Source organism: Notolabrus celidotus, chromosome 15 (genome assembly GCF_009762535.1).
Source record: "Notolabrus celidotus isolate fNotCel1 chromosome 15, fNotCel1.pri, whole genome shotgun sequence".
Lineage (NCBI taxonomy): Eukaryota > Metazoa > Chordata > Actinopteri > Labriformes > Labridae > Notolabrus > Notolabrus celidotus.
In genome coordinates, this window is record NC_048286.1 from 11,981,960 (window position 1) to 12,004,457 (window position 22,498).

The window sequence follows — 22,498 nt, forward strand, 5'->3', positions numbered from 1 at the left end:
GCACGGGCTGGGTTCAACAAAGGCTATTCCAGCTCCAATCTGCCCTCAACTTCTGCAAAGATGAAAAATAAGGATTCAATGTGAGAAATGTGAAATGAGGAGATGTCCCCTGAATTTATGGCTTAAATCATGGTGTGTGTAAGTGTCTCTTTTTTGTAAACTGAAGGAAAAGTCTGGGTGTTTCCTTCACCTGTGACTCATCTTACTTCCTGGGGTGCATGAATGGATGTATAAGAAGTTATTGACTATTTTTAACTTGGACATGATCCATATAGGTGTGAAGGTGTGTGGCTTTAGTACGTCACATAGTTAATAAAGAAAAAAAGCAAGGGGCTGCAATCCAGCTGCAATTAAAGCCGCAAATATACTGTGTTGCTTTTATTAACTTTGGCAGAAATATAGAACTGCTGACGGTGATATATTGTGAGGGATAAAATGAATCCAATAAAATGTACAGAAGCAGACATGACACAGTGAATTCCTCCTGCATTTCACAAATAATTGACACAAGCACAGCATGGGAAGGTGGACATAGAAATGTGAGTGGAGAAATTTGGGCGCTCGCAACAGCCTCACTAATGAAATGTTCTTTTCTCACTCACTCCAACACTTTTGGAAAGAGATTGCCATGACTACAAGGAAGACCTCTGGCTTTCTTTACTGCTGCTGTGCTGCCCTCTTCTGGTGGCAGAAGGAACTGCCTTGAAAAAAAAAATCAGCCACATACTCCATGAACAACCTGCATTTCTCTGCCTGAGTGGCGTGAAGTAGATTTCAAGGCTCACTGGAAGTATGACGTGGGTCTGCATTGGTTAGAATTATGCATGAAAGTAACCATAAAGAAAAGAAGAGCAAAATTAAACTCAGGAAAAAAGTCAATAATCTCATTAAAGGATCCTGCGGGTGAAGTTATGTGGGTGTGAATGACATCTGGTGTAACTAGCTTGAAATTCAAATCCCTGCAGACATCATTCACTTACATAACCCGTCCCTGCATCTCTCACTTGGCCGAGCCTTGGCCCTGATGAAATAGTGCAGTCTTATTTTGGAAGGGCTATCTCTGGTCTGACAGCAGTTAGGAGAGAGAGCTTGTACAATGAAAGCATCTCTTATTGCTGGAAGGAAGCACTGTTTATCCATCTCTTCCTCCCAGAATGTCCTAACAGCGTCCTTCTGAATCATTATACTTAAACTCTCACCTTGTCTTTATTTAACTCTCACTCTCCCTCGGTTACGCCTCACCCCCCCTTTCTGTCCTTCTCCCTAGCACATAATCATCTCTGTGTTAACTGACAGCATCTGTCTGATCAGGCGAAAAAGGCCCCACAACTGCACCTTGGGGAACGGCATGGGATTGCTTAAGGCTATCTCAGAGATGAAATAAAAATATCCCCAGCACCACCGTGTGTTTGGTAACTGTCTTCCATTTCACACTTTCACACAGAGCTCTGACAATGAATTCCTGCCTCAAGCACTGTGAATTAAAGCTCTTGTGTGTGCTACTTTCTGTCAACTCCATTATGTTAAGTTATTGCTCAGCAAATTGCTCATCCTAGCTTAAAGAAAATAGAGATTGCTGTTGGATCCAACAGGCTGCACACTGTGTATTCCCTCCATATCACTGACACTCACCAAGATGGCAGACAGAATGTAAATGACTGTTGTTATCCCCGGCTATGAATATCATCAACTCCATCACTACAGACAAGTCTTTCAACCTCATGCTGCTCTGTTCATCAGTGAGGTGTGAAGTGTTGGCTGCTGGCACACAAAGAAGTAATCAACTCTCCTCTCAAATCTTTTTGGAGGCAGCAAACTCTCCCCTTACGTTAATTATTCTGTCTCCGTGTTTAAAAAGCACAATGTAGCCTAATCAAGTTAAACCATTTCCACACAAAATGCACATTAGAGTCTTTTTTAAAAGGGAAGTTTTTCCCTCATCTGTTTTTGGGAGGAGGGTGTGGACTCCGAGCGTCACTCCAAGGGAGTTGCACTGAAAGTGGACTTCCCCAAACTTTGGTTTCTGGAGTTGGATCAGTCACTAAGACAATGTGACTTTGGTTTTCGGGACCTCGCGCACGTTAATTACAAGGTCGCCTTCTTTTTCTATGTTAGGAGTATTTATTCTGCGGCGTTTGTTTAGTATGAGTTACAGGAACGCAGAGATGGACTGGAGGTGGATAGTTTTCACACTGTTTTTGAACTTCCAGTTCACGTACGGGTCTCCCTCATCTTATGACTTATTCCAGGGTTCTGCATACGCTGGAGTGGTGCACAGACACAGGAATAGGTAAGTTATACAATTTTAATTCGTCCCTGGTGAGCCATTTCAACTTTTCCTGTCTTCATCTATGAGCCAGTTCAAACCCGGCTTCTTTAAATCCACTTTTCCTCCAGTTGGAAGCTGTGCGCTTTTGTTGCATATTTGCCAATAACAATACGATGACGCCCGAACTTTTCACCGACCCGGATGAGTTCAGATCGCTTAAGACTTACAGACTTACCCTCATATGGTCTGTGTAGCCTGTTAACTTTCACTCTGTTTTTTTTATCAGCCTTCGGCTAAATTTGGCGTGAGTGTTGCCAAAGCTGATAAGAGTTAGATAAACGCTGGAATGCCAGTGATTACCCAAATACCTCATCTACAGAGACCTGTAGTGCATTTGTGCTCTCTAATAGACCAAAATAAAATAAGTAAATTGGGATACATTTGTTAACCACCTAACCAAAAACTCCATAACACACTGTGATTTGAATAGTATCTTCTAGAGTGGTTCATAAAGCACTCTATATCTATCTTGGCTCTCATTTTCTTGTCTCTCCCTTCAGGAACTGGTGTGCCTATGTGGTGCGCAAGAACGTGAGCTGCGCCGTGCAGGGGAGTGTGGAGAGCTTCCAGGAGCCCGTGCTGGCCCCCTGCCCAGCCTACCAGTCCGACTGCCAGCAACAAGTGACGTAAGCATGCGGGGAGCTGAGGAAAAGGGATTCAGGGTGCATGTTTAGATGTATGAGACAGACTGGAGTTCTGATACAAAATGTTTCACAGAGAGATGGAGGGAGAGAGAGTAGAGAGAGAGAAAAGCTGGAGGCAGAAAAAGTCCCAGTGGCTGTAGAAACTCCATTGGCAGGAACCAAAGCATTGCTTCTCCAGCTGGTTCAAAAGCCCTGTGAAGAGGCAAAGGGTTAAACAAGAAATAGCCTCAAGGTAAGAGGGACTGGATCTCTCCCTGTGGCTAAAAGGTTATATTGATGACTACTCACCTGAAGTGACCTCCCAAGTTACAAGCGAGGTGTCAGAGCCAGTTGCAGCCAGTATTCAATGCATGTTTGGCAGATTGAGAACTATCACCTGTAAGTTTAGATTTGCTGCAAGGGGTAAATTAAATCTGATTAACTGGATAGCTAAAAATAAATGCAGACTCGACCTAACTTTCAGTCAACCTACAGTAGAAACAGGCGGAGAGGTTAAGCTGAGGCGCCTTTTAGCCTCCTGTCACACAGCTACAACTCTACCACCTGCCAGTCAACCCAGTCATGCCCCTTATATATATGCCCATCATGCTATTTTTTTGTACAGCTACTAACCTTTATAATATCTTAAGGAATACGTTATGAAACAATTCTGCCGCTTCCTCAATCTGCAGTGTGTATGAATAAAGAAATTAGCTACACAGGTCAAATCTGCTTATGTAACCAGGCTGTAAACATGGAAAATTGAGTATTTGACATGGGACCGAAAAGGCAACCAGCCTCAAGTGGACTTTCAAGGGCCTGCGGTGTTGTTTTGCACATCTGCTTGGTTTCATTTTCCATCACTGGAAGTTGAAGGTTGAGTCAAACCTTGTGGAATGATCATTATTTCTGCAGGTATTAGTCAAACCCTTGGGCAGAGATGCTGCTTGATAAAAAAAAACAAAAAACAACTCTATATTTTGAAGACAAATGGAAAAAAAACATGATGTTATTCTTGTCTTGTTGATCTTTTGCCAGAAGTAATGGTAAATGCAGGATGGTGCTCCTCAAAGTGTAAATAATAGGGGGGCAATATGTCCAAAAAATCCTGATAATGCACATCTCAATACGCATTACACTGTGTAATCACACTTTGTGAAAACATACCTGAAGTATTTCCTGTTCATAACACAGTAAACCTAAACGACAGCATGTCTTTATTTTGTCTCAAAAACGGCTACCTTACTTTATCATGTTAAAAAAGCGACATAAATCTACACTGTCGATGATGTTTCATGAAGTAGCCTACATGTTTTTGTGTTGGCCGCTGAGTCAGTCTCACTGAATTTGATTAGCTCCCCTGATAAACAGTGTATTATGACACTTGCCTTATATCACCCTGTCCCCAAATTTTTTAAAAAGTACACTAAAACGATGGGGCTTGATTTGTTTTTTTAAATCCATCCATTCTCCTAACATGCTTGCGGTGTTCTGGATCAAAGTTATTTAAGCCTATTACAAATCAGCGTTTACTTGGGACAGAGACTTTCTATCTGAGAACTGGGTCAGTGGTTTCATAAAAAGCTATCTCAGTGGGCTAAATAAATTAGCCTGAATATTTTCTAATAAGGCTTGAGATTGTTTAACTCAATTACACCTTTAAAATAAACATTCCACACCTGGATAGGGTACATGTTTTTTTTTAAATCGATGCTAGCTTCACTAAGTGCTCAAATATGTGTTGTCAAACACTCACAGATGCTTCCCAGCTGTGGATTTGTCATTAGCAGACACATGGTCCTCAATATAACATGGCCCAATCCTCTGTTGCAGCTTTTATCATCATAGTACATACATAAAAGCTATCAGTCTATTTCAAAGCCACATCAAAAGAATTATCATCAAAGCTGTGATCAATAGCTACATTTATTTCTGGCAGAGTTGTCTCCCAAGAGTCAAAAATGCATTTAAAATGTACCACCCAAATATATCAAAAACCATGCAAGTATGTTATTCCTTTGTACATTTTAAGATGTGACTGCAAGGGTAAACATATTCTCTCCCTTTGATGCAATATTAAATCATGTCAGAATTAAACATCATTTGAAGAGAGCTGTCTTCGAAACTTTAAAGATTGAGAAAACAAATCGAGGGGGACCGTTGGCCCAGCGGTTTAAACGCGTACCCCACACACAGAGGCAATAGTCCGAGTCCGAGTCCGAGTCCTCGCCACGAACGTTTGCTGCATGTCCTCCACCACTCTCCTTAGTCGCAACACATCCTGTCTCTCTTCAGCTGTCCTATCAAAAGTGACAGAAAGGCCCAAGAAAAAAAAACGAGTAAGTGGAATGTTAAATGGGAGTGTCTCTTCCGGTAATTGGTGAGAAACTGTTTTACATTTCTTACTGGAAGGTGGTCTGTTGCAATGTAATATATTAGCCTTTATGAATCATTTGTAGTTTCGAAACAGCACATCTTATCTGTGGTTCAACCTTGTGGATCTCCTCACAAAAATACCCCACATGCACAGAGTCCATGAGTCGTGGAAAATATCCTGGAAACAAATATTTCTGTGGAAGTGGGAGCAAATTTCCAAGAAGAACTGGCAGTATGAGTAGACACATCAGGCGTTATCATTTCTGAGTTATGACGTACAGTGTTGGCTTTACAGTACCTCTTAGTAGGATGACAAAAAAAAATGTTCTAAGTGACACTTAGGAAATATGCAAAGATGATTCTTTCTGCAATTAGATTTCCAGATGTTCTGCAATGGCTGATCCCCTCCTTCGGGGATGTGAGGTCATCTATTGTTTCTTTGGGAATAGTTTGTCTTGGCTAGAAAGTTGACATTCGTAAGAAAAGGGGGAATGGTACAGAAGCATAAAAATTACTTTGTCCATAAACAAGCAACAAGAGAATTCATTTTGGTGATTGCAGCACTCAAGAGTTTCCAATAATAATAAATATGATTGAAACTGTTTATTTTTGTGGAATGACAAGGAGAAAGAAAAAGTAGCTTCACGAAAAGAGAAGAATAAAGCTTTACAAATGATTTATTGAAAAATAAAGATCAGTGTTTCCATTTTTGTTTTTATATTTGCTCAAGAGTTTGAAAAATCCTATTTGATTTGTTTTGCAGATACCATAACCGGTTCCGACCTACATACAAGATTGCTTTCAAGACCGTCACAGAGTTGGAGTGGAGATGCTGTCCTGGTTACCAAGGTCTAGACTGTAAAGATTTAAAACCACCTCCGGACAGACAAATAGTGCAAGGAACTCAGCCCTACCGCCCACCAAATGTTGGCTATACACCCAGACACACCCAGAGTAAGACAACACTTTCTGGTGTGAATGTTGTGCCAAATATCTGTGTTTCAAATGAGTAAAACTACACCATCAAATCTGGATATTCAAGGCAAATACGGCTTTATAAGGAGATGAGCATTGGTTGTTTTTGTTTTGAAAAATCTAATAACTTATTCTCTGATCGCAGGGCCAGAGCGGAGAGAGACAGGGCATCATGAGACAAGGCATGGTGGGACAGATAAGGTGCACCTCCTGGAAGGTGAAGTTCAGCGCCTCTCTCAAACAGTCCTGGATCTCCAGTCTGCCTTGACAGGGTTAACTGCAAACCTCAAAACAGACCTGCAGGATGACACAAAGAAAATGCTGGTGACCCTTCTTAACAACATGCGTCCACCAGATAGTTCAACTGCCTCAGGTACAGATGAGAACCCGGCAGTGCTGGATGGTCATCAAGCCACTAGAGGTGGGATTGCTGGAGAAAAGGCTATAGAAAAAATAGTGGCCCGGCTGGATGATATCAACGACGCACTGAAGAGCAAAGAAGAAGCCTTGGAAGACCTCAGGGGAACCATGACCAGTCATGAGGGGCAGATCCGTGTCCTAATGGATGCCTCCCAATCCCAGACTCCAGCTGTAGGGGACTTTGACATTATACAGAACTACATTGACGGAAAGCTTGAGAAGCTGAAGAAGGAACTGGATCTGAATGTTGAGGAACAGGTGGCCAAGCTTCAAAGCTCACACAACAACAAGATCCAGGCCTTGCAGAAGACCTGTGAAGGAAGCTGTGACCATGGTTTGGTAAGACTTACAAAGCTGGTGGATGCAAAGGAGGCTGATTTGAGAAAAGAGATCCGGATACTACGTCTGGAGATGGCCGCCTCCGATGGACCAGTAAGAACCCAAAGGCAGACAGATCCATCAAAAGTGGGAGAGGATCGCGGGGATGACCACAGTGACCTGTGGCGTGAGATTGACCGAATTGCAGAGGCACACCGGATCCTGAACGTCCGCATTGACAACGAGCTGGCGCACCTGTCTGGACCTCAGGATGACAATGACTTTAGCTCAATGATTGAAGAAGTGGAGGCACGCATCAATATCTCAGAGCAAAATGCAGAGTCCCACTGTTTCTATATTAAGGATAAGCTGACGCGTAAGATTGCTGAGGAAGTGGCAGCACTTCGTTTGCTTCTTGATGAGCGCCTGAACAACATGGAGGACCAGTTTACCAACATGCTGGTGGAAATGAGCAACAACTCCTTCCCTGGCATGTTTGGTGACTCCATGGATGCTGTCCAGACACAAATCAACAACAATAAGTTCCTCCTCCAAGGTTTAGATGAAAAGGTCAATGCTGTTGCAGAATTGTGCTCTGCAGGATGCTCAGGCTCAGGAGTTCCTTTAGATTCAGAAAGTTCATCAGCTGCACCTAGCAGTTTGCTAATGATTTTAAAGGACCTGAGTCAGTACAGGAATGCCTTGGACATTATTCACACAAATGTCGGTGTCAACGAAGACAAGCTGAAGAAAATGGAGGAATTTTTTAGAAGTCAGTCAATCGAAAATGAGAGGAGTACCAAGATGATGATAGATCTCGAAGATAAAATGAGAGGACTATCTGGGGCTGTTACTGGGTTGGGTGACTCTCTAAGCAGGCACAAGCAGGATATGCACAGAATAAACTCGACTTGCTGCCATGCTGAACAAGGTGGTACTGGGAGTCCAACAAGGAATAACTGGACACCAGTCGTTGGTGTACCAAGTGTCCAAACTGATGGCACCAGACGTCAGGTGGATGAGCTGAGGAATAGGCTTGATACACTCAGTACGCAGGTGTCTTCTGAATTAAGACAATGTAAACAGAACACACAGGGTGTCTCTCATGACATTTCTGCTGTGGATGGACGTGTGGCCCGACTTGAAAAGGTGTGTGGAAGGCTCGATGGGGTTTCTGACAGTATCAAAGAGCTGAAGGATGGACTGGAGAGACATGTTGGTGGTCTGCGAGACTGTGCGTACAGGATGAATGCTACCTGTGGTAAATATGGTTCGGACATCACTGCACTGCAGAACTCCATGCAGAGGCTCCAGGGACAGCTGTCTGCGATGGCCAAACATGTTTTGAAAGATGTAACCACCAAAGAGCCAGGTGAGTCAATGCTTTAGTGATGGCTCATTGTTTTCTTAATACACTTAATGCTGAGAGTTTGGTTAGTCACCGCACTTCCCATTTAATATGACATGCCGGCCAGAAATAAGTTACTTTATCTTGGTAAAAACTTGGGATGTGTACATTTAGTCAAATAAATAATTCACCCTTTCTAATCAGCACCAGAATTGCCACCTAAACAAATTGATATTTTGATTATTGTAGGCCCAAAATGCTGGTTTTGTGTGTATGCTATTTTTACGGCTTGGTTTGGAAGTATTATGATATAGTAAATGGAGATAAAGTTGTAGGTAGGCTGCGTCTGGTTAAATTGGCATATAACAACTCAACCAGAGCAACACATAACCAGCACAAGCATGTGAGTGTTAACCTGCAAGGAGGACTGAAGGCTGGTGGTGCTAGCTCTGCTAACTTTTGACACAATTTACCCACAGTCTGCAAGCCTGTGTTAAGCTGTGTCACACTAATTGCACTCACTTATGACTGTTTACTGAATGTTTTTTTTACCTTCAGACTAGTCGCTTAGTCAGACTTTAAAGTTCTGTTTTAATGATGAGGAGCTTAGTCGCTGTGGTGCATCACTTGTATAAATACAAAGACAAAGAAACCTTTGAAAGTCTTAGCTAAACTTGTCCTGTGCTGGCAGTTGCTCCATATAGGACCTTTTTTTTAAAAAAAACTATCAGGGATAGATCATATATGGAAATGTCTCATTATATCATACATTTCAGCCACACTTACATGTATTTTATTAACTGTATTAACTGTACTGTGTTAACAGTAATAAGATAGATAAGGGCACAGTCAGGCACTAAAAACAGCCAAAAGAAGCATAACAAAGAAAGAAGTCTATATTTTTGCTTAAACTTGTACCAAACAAAGCCTCTTATATGAGCGAAAAAGAAGTTGAATAGAAAAAATAGACTAAAACAGCTTTGCAACTTCCTTTCAGAAATTCCAACATACGAGTTTATTGAGTGTGATTGCCATCTGTGTAAACACAAACTTTTCCTGAAGATAATCCTCCATATAATGCAGTCTGCCTGCTTGGTTTACATGGAGGCTTGGTCTGAAGGATCAGATCCCACGAATGGCCACAGGGTATTTCCCGGAGTGGGAGGACACGAGTTCACTGGGCCTCTCGTGCTCGCCTTGAATATGTCATTCAATATGTCCAGAGGCCCACATTGGAAACTTCCTGTGACTTAGATTCATGTGAAGTTTTTTATCTGAGGAATGGGATAGGTAAATAGAATCTGAAAGTTTTACATTGCCCAGCTCAGCCCTTCCTCACTACTCTGATGATTTACGCTCACTGTTTTGTGCCTCACTGCTCCCTCATGTAAATGTCAGAGCACCTGAGTAGACTGTTCCATCTCTCCAGCTCCCTTTATGAACGCTGAGATGTGAGGTCTATTTTTCTGCACCATGACATAGCTTTTTTCTTCTTCTAGTAATACCACATAACTGCAGGCTCACTCTCAGTTCCCGTCCTCTCAGCATAAACACACAGGCTCATACACAATATACCTCCACCTCCTCGCTTTCTCCTTACGCATACCGACCTCTAGAGATTCCCGTATGGTGACCTCAGCCTGATGTGTGGAGTCTGGTCCTCATTAAGGGCCCTGACTCACTGCTGGAGCCAGTCTTGATGGAGAGGGGAGAAGCAGGGCTCCACACCCAGTACCAGATGCTTCGACTGCCCTCAGCTGTGATGTCATCACAGGGGCCCCAACATTGGTGCCTCCCTCTGTTAGACAGTCATCCAAAACAATGGTATGAAGGACCTGAGAGAAGGAAGGTGGAGAGATTAATGGGTGCTGGGTAGAGAGACAAATACATTAAGGCATTGTGTTTCCATTTCACTTTTGCCAAATATGGTCTGTTATTTCCAAACTCAGATACTTGATATCAGTGCTGTAAAAGTAACATTACCCAGCATTAAATCAGACAGCACCTCTGCCCAGCATTAAATCAGGCAGAACTTTCCTTTCTGCCTCAGGATTATGAAGCACATTTATCAGGGCTCTTACTTAGTGACCAGTAAAAGTGAGAATTCTAATCCAGTGCACTTAATGTCAGATTTAGCAAACATCTCCTTACGGTTCACTACCTGTCTGTTTTGAGTGGAGCAGGCCACTCAAAAGTTTGCCCTTGGATATTAAGCTTACTTTATAGCTTGCCAAAATATGCTGTTTTATGGCAAGTGGCAACCACCAGTGTTGAAAAATGATGCCAATGGATGACAAGATTAATACCTCTAACATTTTGTTAGGTTGAGACCAGGCTATAGCAAGCAGCAACCTCTGCTATTAAAAAAAACAGGACAAGCAGAAGTGCAAAAAAACTGCTGTTCCATAAGTGTCCACTTGAGGCCAGGGGAACCTCATTGGAGCCCATATTAAAATGCAGAATCAGACAAGTTGTTCTTTATATTTAATTTCTTTATTTGTGATTACAACACAGGGAAAGATATTTGTATTACGTATCTGCTTTGATTAGATTAAGGCTGAGAGATATGTATAATAAGCCATAATTAGGAGTTTTGTTGATTTGACTCAGCAACATCTCTTAAATGGTTTCTACATTAGTCGTAGGAAAGCTGCATTCAGCTTTTTGAATATGACGACTGCCATCTAAGGGTTTCATTAAACCTCACCAGAAACCAATAGGTGACAACACTGTGACAGTCTATAGCTATTAGCAGTAGCCAGCTGACTTAGCCTAGCATAAAAGCAGGGGTTTCAAAGAAACGTCTAGCTTTATGAGACAGTCAGGACAAAAATCATATATTGTTTTACTACTTGATAACAAATTAGCTTTTCAGGTGCCTCTGGTAGACTTGTTCGCCTTAAGACAGGGCCAGCTTGCTTTTCCTCCTACTCCAAGCTAATCTAAGTTAGCAGGCTACCAGTGGTATGCTACTGAATATGTGCTTGTGATGTTAATCTTCTCCTTCAGCTTCCTGAGCAATAGTGAAAAAGTGTATTCCACTGAATGTCTATCTATTTCTCTCCAGGCTAACATAATAATACATCTTCACTTAGTGTGAATAGTCTGTAATCTGCTCCCACAAAAGAGGGAGTTGGTGTGTGTGTTGCATGAAGATTTAATGTTTTCCCCAAAATCTTGGACAGAGAGAAAAAGTCATCATAGACATTTTTTTTAAGATCAACAAAACTCCCAGATCTGTTGGGTGTGGTGGTCTTGGTTGAGATTGTACTAAAACATTTCCGCTCTGTGTTTGAGCTCATATTCTCCACTCGGTCATATGAAGACCCCGAGGACACTGCGAACAGATGAGGTGTTGTAATAACATAACTGAGAATTCAAGTGGAATAGCTATGCCCTTACTCACTGTGACTGCTGAATGAAATTGTGTGACTTCAGTTGCAAAATGTTGGCAATGCTTCGCCCACAACAGCTGCAGCAAGAGAGGTCGACCACTAGAGCCTGAGTGTGTTTGTTTCTGGCTGTTTCCTCCCCAATAGGGAGTTGTGGTTGGGCAGCAATGTATCAAAGTTATTTTGAAATTTGGCAAGTGAGGCAAGTCTTAAGAGGTGAAAGCTGATAAATAGTTTATCAGGAAATGTAGCAAAATGGAAAATGCTTGTTTTCATGGAGCTTGAGCATGCTGTTCCTCATTTTGACGATGACTAATCAACCTTCTTGTGCTGATTTTTTTCATTTGATTCTCAAGCTGTTTTTTTCTACGCCTTCTGTATTTTGGAGGTGGTCCCAGTCTATCTCAAATCACTTCCCTGTCTTTTTCCTCCCAGTGTCTCTTATCTCCGAACTGCTCTCTCTTTACTCCCTCGACGCTCTCTCCTTCTGTCCAAATCTGGTTTGTCCTTCCAAGAATGCCAAAGGACTTCTTTTTCTCTCCTCTCCCTCCGCCCTGTCCTGTAAAAGTCTATCGACAGCAGAGGCCTTCAAGAAAAGAAAGGGAGTTGTATTAAAGGCTTTGATTTCATGGATCAATGCTTTGCAATTGATCATTCTGTGTCTATATTGGGTAGACAGGCAGTGAGATTAACTGTCAACCGTGATGAGGGAATACAAGAAAAAACAAGATATCAAAGGCTTTCTGAAGTCAAAGAGTGTCTGTGGGGAAGGAATGGAAAATTGCACCCGAAACCACCACAAACGCACACTGTATATATATTTAGCCAGTACAAGAGTTTAAAGACGAAGCTCTGCATCAGCTTCACCCAGAGAGATCTGTGAAGCTGCGAGGTGAGGTGTTTCCATCTCTGACCCATCTGGAAGTCTTCAGAGGAGAGTGGACCCAGATACACAATGGAAGTCCCTGAAGTCTGCCATGCAGCACACAACCTGAACCTCTCGTCATTAATATCACTGCAGGAAAAAAATGGGAGGAGGTTAAAGTTGTGTCCATGTGCATTGGAAGAAAAAGGGAAAAGAAAGAAGTATGTCAGACTGTGAGTGATGCATTAGTGTATGTGCATAAAAACCACCACACCCTGCTTTGTGCCCTTTGACTCCATTTTCCATCGCATGATCGGCTTGTCTGCTGCAATATTCTTCTATGACTTTAGACGCTTTTGAACACTTGCACACTGTCACCCGCAGCTGGAACTAAAGCAGATCTTCCCCTGCAGTGTCTCAATCCCAAACCAATAACATCTGTGTTTGGTGATGCTCATGGTTGCACCAGTTCTCTCGTGCATGTGTGTGTGTGCTTTCCTGTGTGTTTTTACCAACTTTGTGGTTGCCCCCTCAGTGAGACACAGACTGAGAGCTCATGGGAAATATGCACTCAGGCACCCTGTGTCCTGAAGGAGACACAGAGAGGAAATGAAGGAGAGATTTCTGATTATCTCAGTACAACATGATTGCTGGGTTTAATTTGTTTTTAATTATGCATATGGTTTCTGAGTTGCTTGTGGTAAGAGGGAGGAATTCTGTTGTTGGTTGATGTTTTATTCGATAAGAACTGAATGGTTGATTAATTTCATAATCCAGAGCAAGAGGCAGGCTCAAATATGATACGACTGCTTTCAGGTACTTTTTGATTGCGTATACTTTGCCTCATTACATGACTGATTATGCAAAAATGAATAATTGACTTTAATTTATCAGAACGTTATTTATCAGTGGCAGACCTTACAACCAGTTTGATTTGTGTTTAACAAGCTTAAAAGTCTTATAATAAACCTCATTGGATATCTGCTAAAATAAACCAGTATGTTTTTCAAATGAGTCCATCCATACACCAAAGACTGTGACATTTCATTAAAAGCTCCAGAAAAAGTTGGTAAGTTGACAGAGAAAAGTCACCAATTTGTCAAAGTACTCTGGAGCGATTTCTTGTAATGAACAGTTAAGTATACATTTAGTGTTTCTCACTTAAATGCAACATTATTCTGGAGGAAATTAATATGTTTACCTTCTTATTCAATATCGTTAAGTATGGACCCCCTGAAGTCCTACAGATATGACCCACAGAGTCTCATCTCTCATCTACTTTAGCTACATAGCTACAGTTTATTCTTATTTTTATCAAGGACTGTGCCATGCTAATGTTAGCATTTAGCTGGAATTTGTTTGATGTCTTACATAGCAACATGCTAACAAATCAAACTATAATTGTGAACATTGTACACATCTACTCAAAACAGAGACTTAAAGCTGCTGTTGGTAGTCGTGATATAAACATCAGTACTGAGAGAGATTTCGTATGTCAACACTTCTCCTCCCCTCTCTGCTCCCGTAACCCCGCCCACAAAATATTGTTGTGCGCGTTCTATGAGGAAGTAGTGGCTTCCCAGCCAATCAGGGCGACACAGTGGGGCTGCCACTCGACAAATCAGGACAGAAGGTTGGGGAGTAGCTCCAATTGGTCCGTGATAACGGGAACACGGGGAATAATAACATTGCTTGATACAAAGGCATTGGAGAGATTTCGCCACAATCTCAAATTACTTCACTTACAGATGAGTACCGATGGGTATTATGACTTTTTCTCCAAACCCTGCAGAAAAAAAATCATTTTTTTACACCATTCCTACCAACAGCAGCTTTAAACATTACATGTTTTTAGTTAAGAGGGTGCCATGCTAATTTTAGTATTTAGCAGCCCTGTCTAGGTATAGCCTCACAGAATATGGCTGCTGACTCTCATTCTCCGTCATTGTAGCAGCAGAATAAATAATGTCCTATTCCCCGTGAGTATTTTGAGAGTTTTACCTGAACGCTTTCATCAGCTGATCTGCTCTCAGCCATCATGTTCATGCTCAAACTTCACATGATGGCTCTGTTGGTGGACCAGTAACAGTATAGAAACAGATAATGTGCCATTCATGATCTTCTCACCTTTATACTGCTATACCTTTCTTCTGCACAGCATGCTCCCTGACATTAAAGCTTCTGGCGTTGAGTTTGCAAAGATAGAAGGTCATGTGTTCAAACTTCCTGCAGATTATCGGTTGTTTGTGTTCTTTGAGAGCTTCCTCAAAGAGCTGAGCCTTTTACGCCAAATCTAACTGTATAACCATTTGGGATAAGTGGTCATTTCCTTTATGTTACAGTCATTGGCTGAATGACATTACTGTAATCCTGTTATATGACCTCCATTGAAGCCTAACCTCTCATACAAGGTTTAAACAACACAAAAGTGACAGAAACATGTATCATCAGAGAAGCCATTGCTCCAAAACAAAGCCCTTCTCTGAATCTTAAATCAAAAGCATGACACAATCTGTGGGGTATCTTGTTGTAAGAAGGGGCTTACACAAAGCAAGTACTGTAATTACTTTTATTATCTGTCCTCAGGACACTGTAACAGCATCCATACTCTCACCTCTGAGGCCCAGGTGATGTCTGTGCCCACAGGGGGTATGGCAGGCCGCCAACTGGTTTCCTTTCAGATGGTTCTTGTTGCTTAAATCTCACGCTGTCCGCCTGTTTTTTTTAAAGTTTTTTTTACGAAAGCTAATAACAGTACTGCTCGAAGGTGCAGTGAAATCAAGGTCTAAATTGGCCTGTCATCAAAATAAAGTCGTAAAATGAGAATTTACAAGAGAAGGGAGGGATGTGTTCTGTGTATGAGGGAGGAAGTGGGATTTACAAACAAATAAGTCAAATAAATGTGGTTTTCTAGCATTTTCTTCAACTGTCCAAGAATCATTGTGATAAAAGCTTTTATCCTCAATGGTAAATTATATCACACATCAAAAGAGTAGAACTTCAATTATTTCAACAATCTTGCAAATGCCAATGTTTTTTTCTTCCTCTTTCTAAGGAATGAACTTAAGACCGGAGAGGCCTGCATCTGTGCCAGATTCAACTCAGACCAGACCCAGAATCCAAGAAATCCACATCCCTCTAAACATCCCTTCACAGCCACAGTCCAGACAGCCGTACAGACCCAACCAACGAACACAGACAAACACACATACGATCAGGACCAATCCGCCTAGCCAGCCGTCCAGCCCCCAGCAACCAGGCTACCACACCCTTCCCCTGGTTCCCGTCAGGCCAGTGGTGGAGACGGGCGAGGCTGGACCTCCAGGGTACATGCGCAGGGTGACTGTTCGCAGAGGGTCTGAGGACTCGTCTAGCATCCCGGTTAAAGGATTTGCTGGAGCACCAGGTGAGAAGCATTAATGTTTGTACACACAAAAATATACTGTTTAAAGCTGTTATATTATTAAACACAAAACCCTGCATTGAGTCTAATTTGAGTCCCGAATAGATGAAATGCACGCAACTTGATTTGGTGATTTAAAAAACAGCCTGAAAGTACAGTGCTAATACCACTGAAACACATACTACAGATATTAACACTACTACCAAATGATAGGTACAAGGGAAGAAGAACAGGGACTAGGGGTTAATTGGATTTGCTGAAACAACACCTCAGGTGCATTTAAACTACTTAACAGCCAATGAATATTAAAAGGAAGTACAGGGTAATGATCAGGGGCCCACAGGTTTGGCATATATGTCTCTTTAGTAGTTAAAGCAATGTCATGAAGAGGAGCCAAACCACTTACTGCTTGTTGAAATGAATTAAAACAATATGAAACATAAACCTAAAAGAAGAACAAATACAACCCTGTTCTTTGAAAGCCTTTATTGTCATTGTACATAGTACAAATGAGATTTAGGAGAGCAACCTTTAAAGTGCACACACGATATAATATAACAACACAAAAGGTAAATGTTGTACAAAGAAAACAAAGACAACACAAAAAGGGCAAGACAAGATATCAGTGCAGGGTGGTTGAATTAATAAATAAATGAATAATGAATATTGCACAGAGAGTGGAGGTAGTTGTCATTGTATGGGGGAAAGTGTCATCAGTCCGGGTTATGTCAGTGCAGGTTTGAGTTGAGTATGGTGACAGCATTTGGGAAGAAGCTGTCCCTTGGTCTGTTGGTTCTGGATCGTATAAACCTGTAGCGTCTGCAAGAGGGCAACAGGTCAAAGAGGTGGAAACCGGGGTGAGTGGTGTCCTTCAGGATGTTCCTGACTCTGCTGAGACAACGGGAGCTGTACTGTAGATGTCACTTAGGGAGGGCAACCTATGCAACCTCTTCCGGTCGGCCTCAGTGCAGCTGGAGTACCACGCCGTGACAGCGTAGGTCAGCAGGCTCTCAATTGAGGAAGGATAGAAGGTCACCAGCAGCTGTGTGTTCAGATGTTCCTTCCTGAGCACCCTCAGGAAGTGGGAAGTTTGAGTATTTTGCGCCATAATTTTATGTATCTGATAAAATGATACTACACACAGAGCACTACTCTATCTATAATAAGGTAGACGTAATGTTCCCTAGTAAAAATAATGTGCATAACTGTCATAAAAACAGTATAGCTGTTGCTATTTTAGTAGGAGTAAGGGTTTTGTTAAAGCTCCTGTGAGAAACTTTCAGTTTGTGTTGATTCTGGCGCCCCCGTTGGTCAAAGTGATACATCTGATATCTTTGCTGATCTTGTCCTGTACATGTGTAAATCCTGTTTTAGAACAACTAATCTCACCCAGCTTTCTTGAAACTGTCAGATGAATTACTCATCATGAATATTTGCTGTGTACAGGGTAAAAAAAGACCCCCTTGCAGTGGTTACAGACATCAAAAATGACAAAATAGAGATCTTTGTGCTAACGGTCTAGTTTGCTTTCAGAGGTAATAGAGAAGCGTCACTGTAAATTTCAGTCTGTTCCATAACTCCTAAAAAATCCTCACAGGAGCTTTAATTGGCGAACTTCACCACATTGCTAATATAGTGTTACCCATTTGTAATGTCTTGTTCTCACATAATACAATTTCTGTTCCTAGTAATTAAAGATTCAAACACTTAGGTCCCTCCTAAACACAACATTATTACCCCCTGACTTCCAAACCTCTTTTGTTGTTCCTTTGTCTCTGTATCCAGAGAATATTTCAGTGTTCTAAATAATCTAACTATAACACACACTCTGATGCACAGAGTCTTCCTGTAATGTGCCTGAATAAATCCTGGATCCACAGTCTGTCTTCATCTGTCATCACCACCATGACAAGGAGGAAAATTTAACGACACTGTGTCATAAGTCTGGCACCACGGCGAGCCGAGAAGAGCCAGCATTACCACATGTGTGACATAATTTATGTGTGTCATCTTTTCAGCAGTGCTGTCAGATCATTATATAAGTTGTAAGACAATACTCAGGATTTAGTCTGGGCCTGTTTTGTTCTTTTCAGACTTCTCGCACATGGAATTAATAACGAAGGTTGAATTAGCTGTGTGCTTTTGTTTTTATGTCACGCACATATAGGAATGCGGAACTTTAAACATTGAATAAGAGACCTTCAGTTATGCAGTGAATTAACTGGACTGCATGTAATGTGATTAAGGGAAACAAAGACTTATCAAGTTGCCTTGTCTAAAAAAAACAAAGAATATTTTTGGTTATATGTTTATCTTTTTAATATTTTCTAGTCATGAGAATAAAAAGGTGCATTTCAAAAACACACAAAACTTTGGGATTTGGTATCGATTAATAACATTTCTTATCTCTTTGCTATTAAGAGGAAACTGTGTACGTCATCTCTCTTTACAGGACTGTTTGTATTATCTCTATTTATGAGTTATTTGTTTGATTTGAAGCTAAAACGACAGAAATAACTGCAGTTTTAAATCCAATTCAAGGCTCTGACGACACTCATAACACATGGCCTTGCTAATATATTCAGGAACAGATACATTGTAATCAAATAATATAAAAAAAAGCCACTAGTAAAAACAACATTATGCAGTCTAGATTCCAACCTGTTCTTTCATATTTTCCCTGGAAATCCATTCCAGGATTCTTTTCCACAATATTCAGCTGCACAGACGAGCGTCTGGCAGGAGTACTCACTAACCCTTGTCCTCAGCTGATGATAAAAACATGATGTGTTTGTGATGTGTGTCTTTTGCAGGCTATCCTCCCCTGCAGCCTGCATCTTTCAAGCCTCAATCAACGAGCCGCCAAGGTACTGTAGCAGTTCATCATCCAGTTAGACTGCATGTGTCTGCAGGCTCTGCCATCCTACTACATGGGTGTAAAAAAAAAAAAAAAAAAAAGTTGAAAAAGCTGTGAATAATTTGTAGCCTAGGAGTGTGTGGGAGTGGGAACTGGATGTGTTTAGTTTAAGAAGGTGTGGGTGGATTATGGAAGGATTTAAACTCATTTGCAGGCACTTAACAGAAAGTTTTACTCTCTTACATTTAAGAATGATCATGGAAACTGCATTACTGAGGAGGATCATTTGCTTTATTCCCTGATGTAAAGACCCAATTTGTATTCAAAGCTTTCTCTTAACACCTACTTTTAATTTATTCTGTGAATGAATTTTAAACAAACAACTGACAGCTCATGTGGGTGAAACATTTCTAAAAATAAAGGCGTAATCTCATCTGCAGACAGCTTTAACTAGAATTAACACTCTCTATATTTGTACCTTGTAGTTCCATTAGCAGCAAAGGTGCCATGGAACCCGATGTTTCAAACTCCAGTCGAATCACAAGGTAAGCTCCATCTTGAGTTTCTCCATTATACCTGTGAATGTAAACAGTCACATATTTGTGAAGCAGTTAATGCTCTTTTCCCAGTAAATAAATAGAAGAGAAACGCACAGGGATGTACCTTTGAAATAAAGCAGATATTGACCCACATGCATGTTTTTTTTGTTCTAGTGTCAGTCGACAACAGTGCCTTTGCAGATCCCTTCTCCTTCTCTGCTGGCCTCACGCAGCAGTCCCTCTACGGAGACTTTGGTGTTATCCGCTTCAACAGAGTTCTAGTCAATGACGGTGGACACTACAATCCACACGCAGGTATACTACAAAAACAAAAAGACCCAATATTAATCAAGTTGCAGTGCCATTGTGATACCGTTCAACAACTTGAAAAACATCCTGAAACATCCCAATAATCCCTTATAGCTACATCATCAATGCAGGATGGTTGTTTTGGTAATAAAACAATAAGAACAAATTGACTTTTACAGCCAATCTTGACATGGAATTTCTCATATTGGTATAAAAAATATTTCAACACTTTTGTTTAATTAGCTGGTCAATGACTCAACAACTGCAGGGTTCTCCGACTTAAGGAAAGCAATGTCGGCACCTTAGAGACACATAGTGAACCTAAGTACTAAAGTTAGTGTGGCTCGACCATCTACCTTAAAATGTGAACAAGATGTGCACAAGATAACTATCTAGCTCCCATGAAAATGTGCGCACAAAATAGTTACCATGTTCCCACTAGTCACTATCTTGTTTGCACCATATGATTATTGTTCATCCATGTGTCCCCCCCATGGTTTAACCTTTGTGTCCACAAGAGAATTATCATGTTCCTACAAGATACTATGTTGTGAACAGAAGTTAGTTATCATGTTTCCACACGATATCTCATGCCAACAAGTTAAGTAGCATGTTCCCAAAATACAATATCTTGTGCAGACAAGATAATTATTATTTTCCTCAAGACAGTTTCTTGTGCTAATAAGATAGTAGTAACCTTCCCGCAAAACAATATCTTTTTCGCACAAGATAATGACCTTGTTCTCATATAACAGTATCTTGTGTAGACAAGATAGTTATAATGTTCCCACTAAATAATATCTAGTGGCAACAAGATAATTGCGTTCCTTCAAGACAAGATCTTGTGCATGCAAGACAAATATGTTCCCATAAGGACAGTATCTTGTGCAGACAAGTTAGTTATGTTCCTGCAATATAATATCTTGTGTGCTCAAGATGGTTATCATATACCCACAGGACAGTATCTTGTGTGCACAAGATAATCATGTTTTTACAAGAAAATAACTTCTTCACACAAGATAAAAAAGTCCAAAGGGACTGCAGGGGCTTTGTATGAAACAGAGGTTTAAAGAGACTTCATATTTATTTTGCATTCACTTGGTAGACTAAGAAATATATTCAAAGGGATGCTAACATTGTTGCTCATGTAAAAGAGGCACAGCTTGTAATAAGTCTAAAACAGTTTGGTAATGATGGATTAACTTTAAGCCAGCGGTAAAATCTGAAGAATCCTGGCTGGCGTCAAAAAAGATGTTACTTTGGAAGATATCTGCTTCACTAATTTGGATGCCTGAGCTTCTACAGCTGTTAAATTAATCATTTTGTGGACTGAAGACTTCAAATTTTGTTGCTCATCTTTTTTGGACAAACATTCACAGGGATTATTTCAAAACCTGTTTCAATATACATGTGGGTAGACGTATTTGTTTAAGAATGAACTGTGAACTTTTGAAATAATTATTCATATAGAGCTATACAGATAAGGAGTTAAAAATGTTAGCAAACATCTGCCAGTATGTAATAGACGTATTACAATTAATCTACTCTCTTTTACTCTTTCTTCAGGGATCTTCACTGTACCTCAGGACGGCAGATATTTAATTTCAGGACTGCTGACAGCCAAGCAAGGCAACCAAGTCCAGGCTGTCTTGTCCGTGTCTAACCGTAGCGTCCAGAGGCTGCAGACCTCGGTGGGGCCTGTGACGGGTCAACACGGAGGCTCAGCTGCTGGTAACTGCGGCTGCGGGGGCTCAGTGTCCTTCAGCCTGATCCTGCCCCTGAAGAAAGGAGACCGTGTGGGCCTGGTGAGGACTGGGGGCCAGCTGGCCACCACCGAGGCCAGGGAGATCCTGTCCACCTTTAGCGCCATCTTCCTGTACTCACCACAGGCCAAGAGATAGCTGGAGCTCGGCTGCACACTGGAAGAAAAGACTAGTTTGATCCCCTTGGACTGGAGGAAAAATTGACGTTAGTTTTCACTGATTTGCTGTGATGCAACCGTTTCACCACACAGGGCCACTGTAAAAAAAATCCTCAGTTAGAAATTCAACTTAGACGTCATTGCATTGCTATTTGTTAGCTGTGTGCTAAATATACCTGAATACAAGAAGCAGAATTTGTTTCTAATATATTTGATTTTAAGTTGCCTTTTGTACCTATTGTGAATGTCTTGTATATATAAGTGTTTATAAATTAACATTAAAACACCAAAATATGGTTTTAACTAACAAAACCATCTCAGAGATTCAATTTATGATCACAACAGCAGAATACAATATCGTTGGCAAGGCAATAACCACCTGTTAGAGTGTGAGCGCACTTCATCTTGTTGTGTAATCAGCACTGTAGAAGTAGAAAATGATCAATAATAAACAAAAGTGGAAAAACATGGTGTGTAGCAACACAGCAAGCTTTTAAAAATGTTACAAACTTGGCTGGCTGTAGAGAACTGGTCATAGAAAGGCAAGGTTGGAAGGCAAAATCCCACTTGGGTCGTTACGTAAAGTGGGTGTGGATGAAAAATAAATTTCCCCTCTCTTCACTCCTGAGACTGAGAAAATATTCCAGCAGCACTGTGTAAGGAGCAGCAGGAGGGTATTTAGCCTCAGGTCCTGCCTTTAAAAAGAGAGAAATAGTGATTTCTATTCAGCCATAGAGTGATTTACTGCTTTTATAAATATTTAATGTTTGTGTGCTTCAATAAAACAAACAGGATTTGGGATTTAAACTGCAATAACCTCCTT

General features: G+C 41.1%; 1 protein-coding gene across 1 annotated transcript; it reads left to right on the forward strand.

Moving 5' to 3' along the window:
• Nucleotides 1-1,990: 1,990 nt before the first annotated feature.
• Nucleotides 1,991-22,488, forward strand: emilin2a (elastin microfibril interfacer 2a). The gene is made up of 9 exons (XM_034702379.1): nt 1,991-2,290; nt 2,830-2,955; nt 6,092-6,282; nt 6,449-8,413; nt 15,702-16,052; nt 18,863-18,916; nt 19,392-19,451; nt 19,620-19,760; nt 21,321-22,488. The coding sequence occupies exons 1-9, from the start codon at nt 2,109-2,111 to the stop codon at nt 21,653-21,655; spliced, it is 3,405 nt and encodes a 1,134-aa protein (XP_034558270.1). The 5' UTR covers nt 1,991-2,108; the 3' UTR covers nt 21,656-22,488.
• Nucleotides 22,489-22,498: the final 10 nt, after the last annotated feature.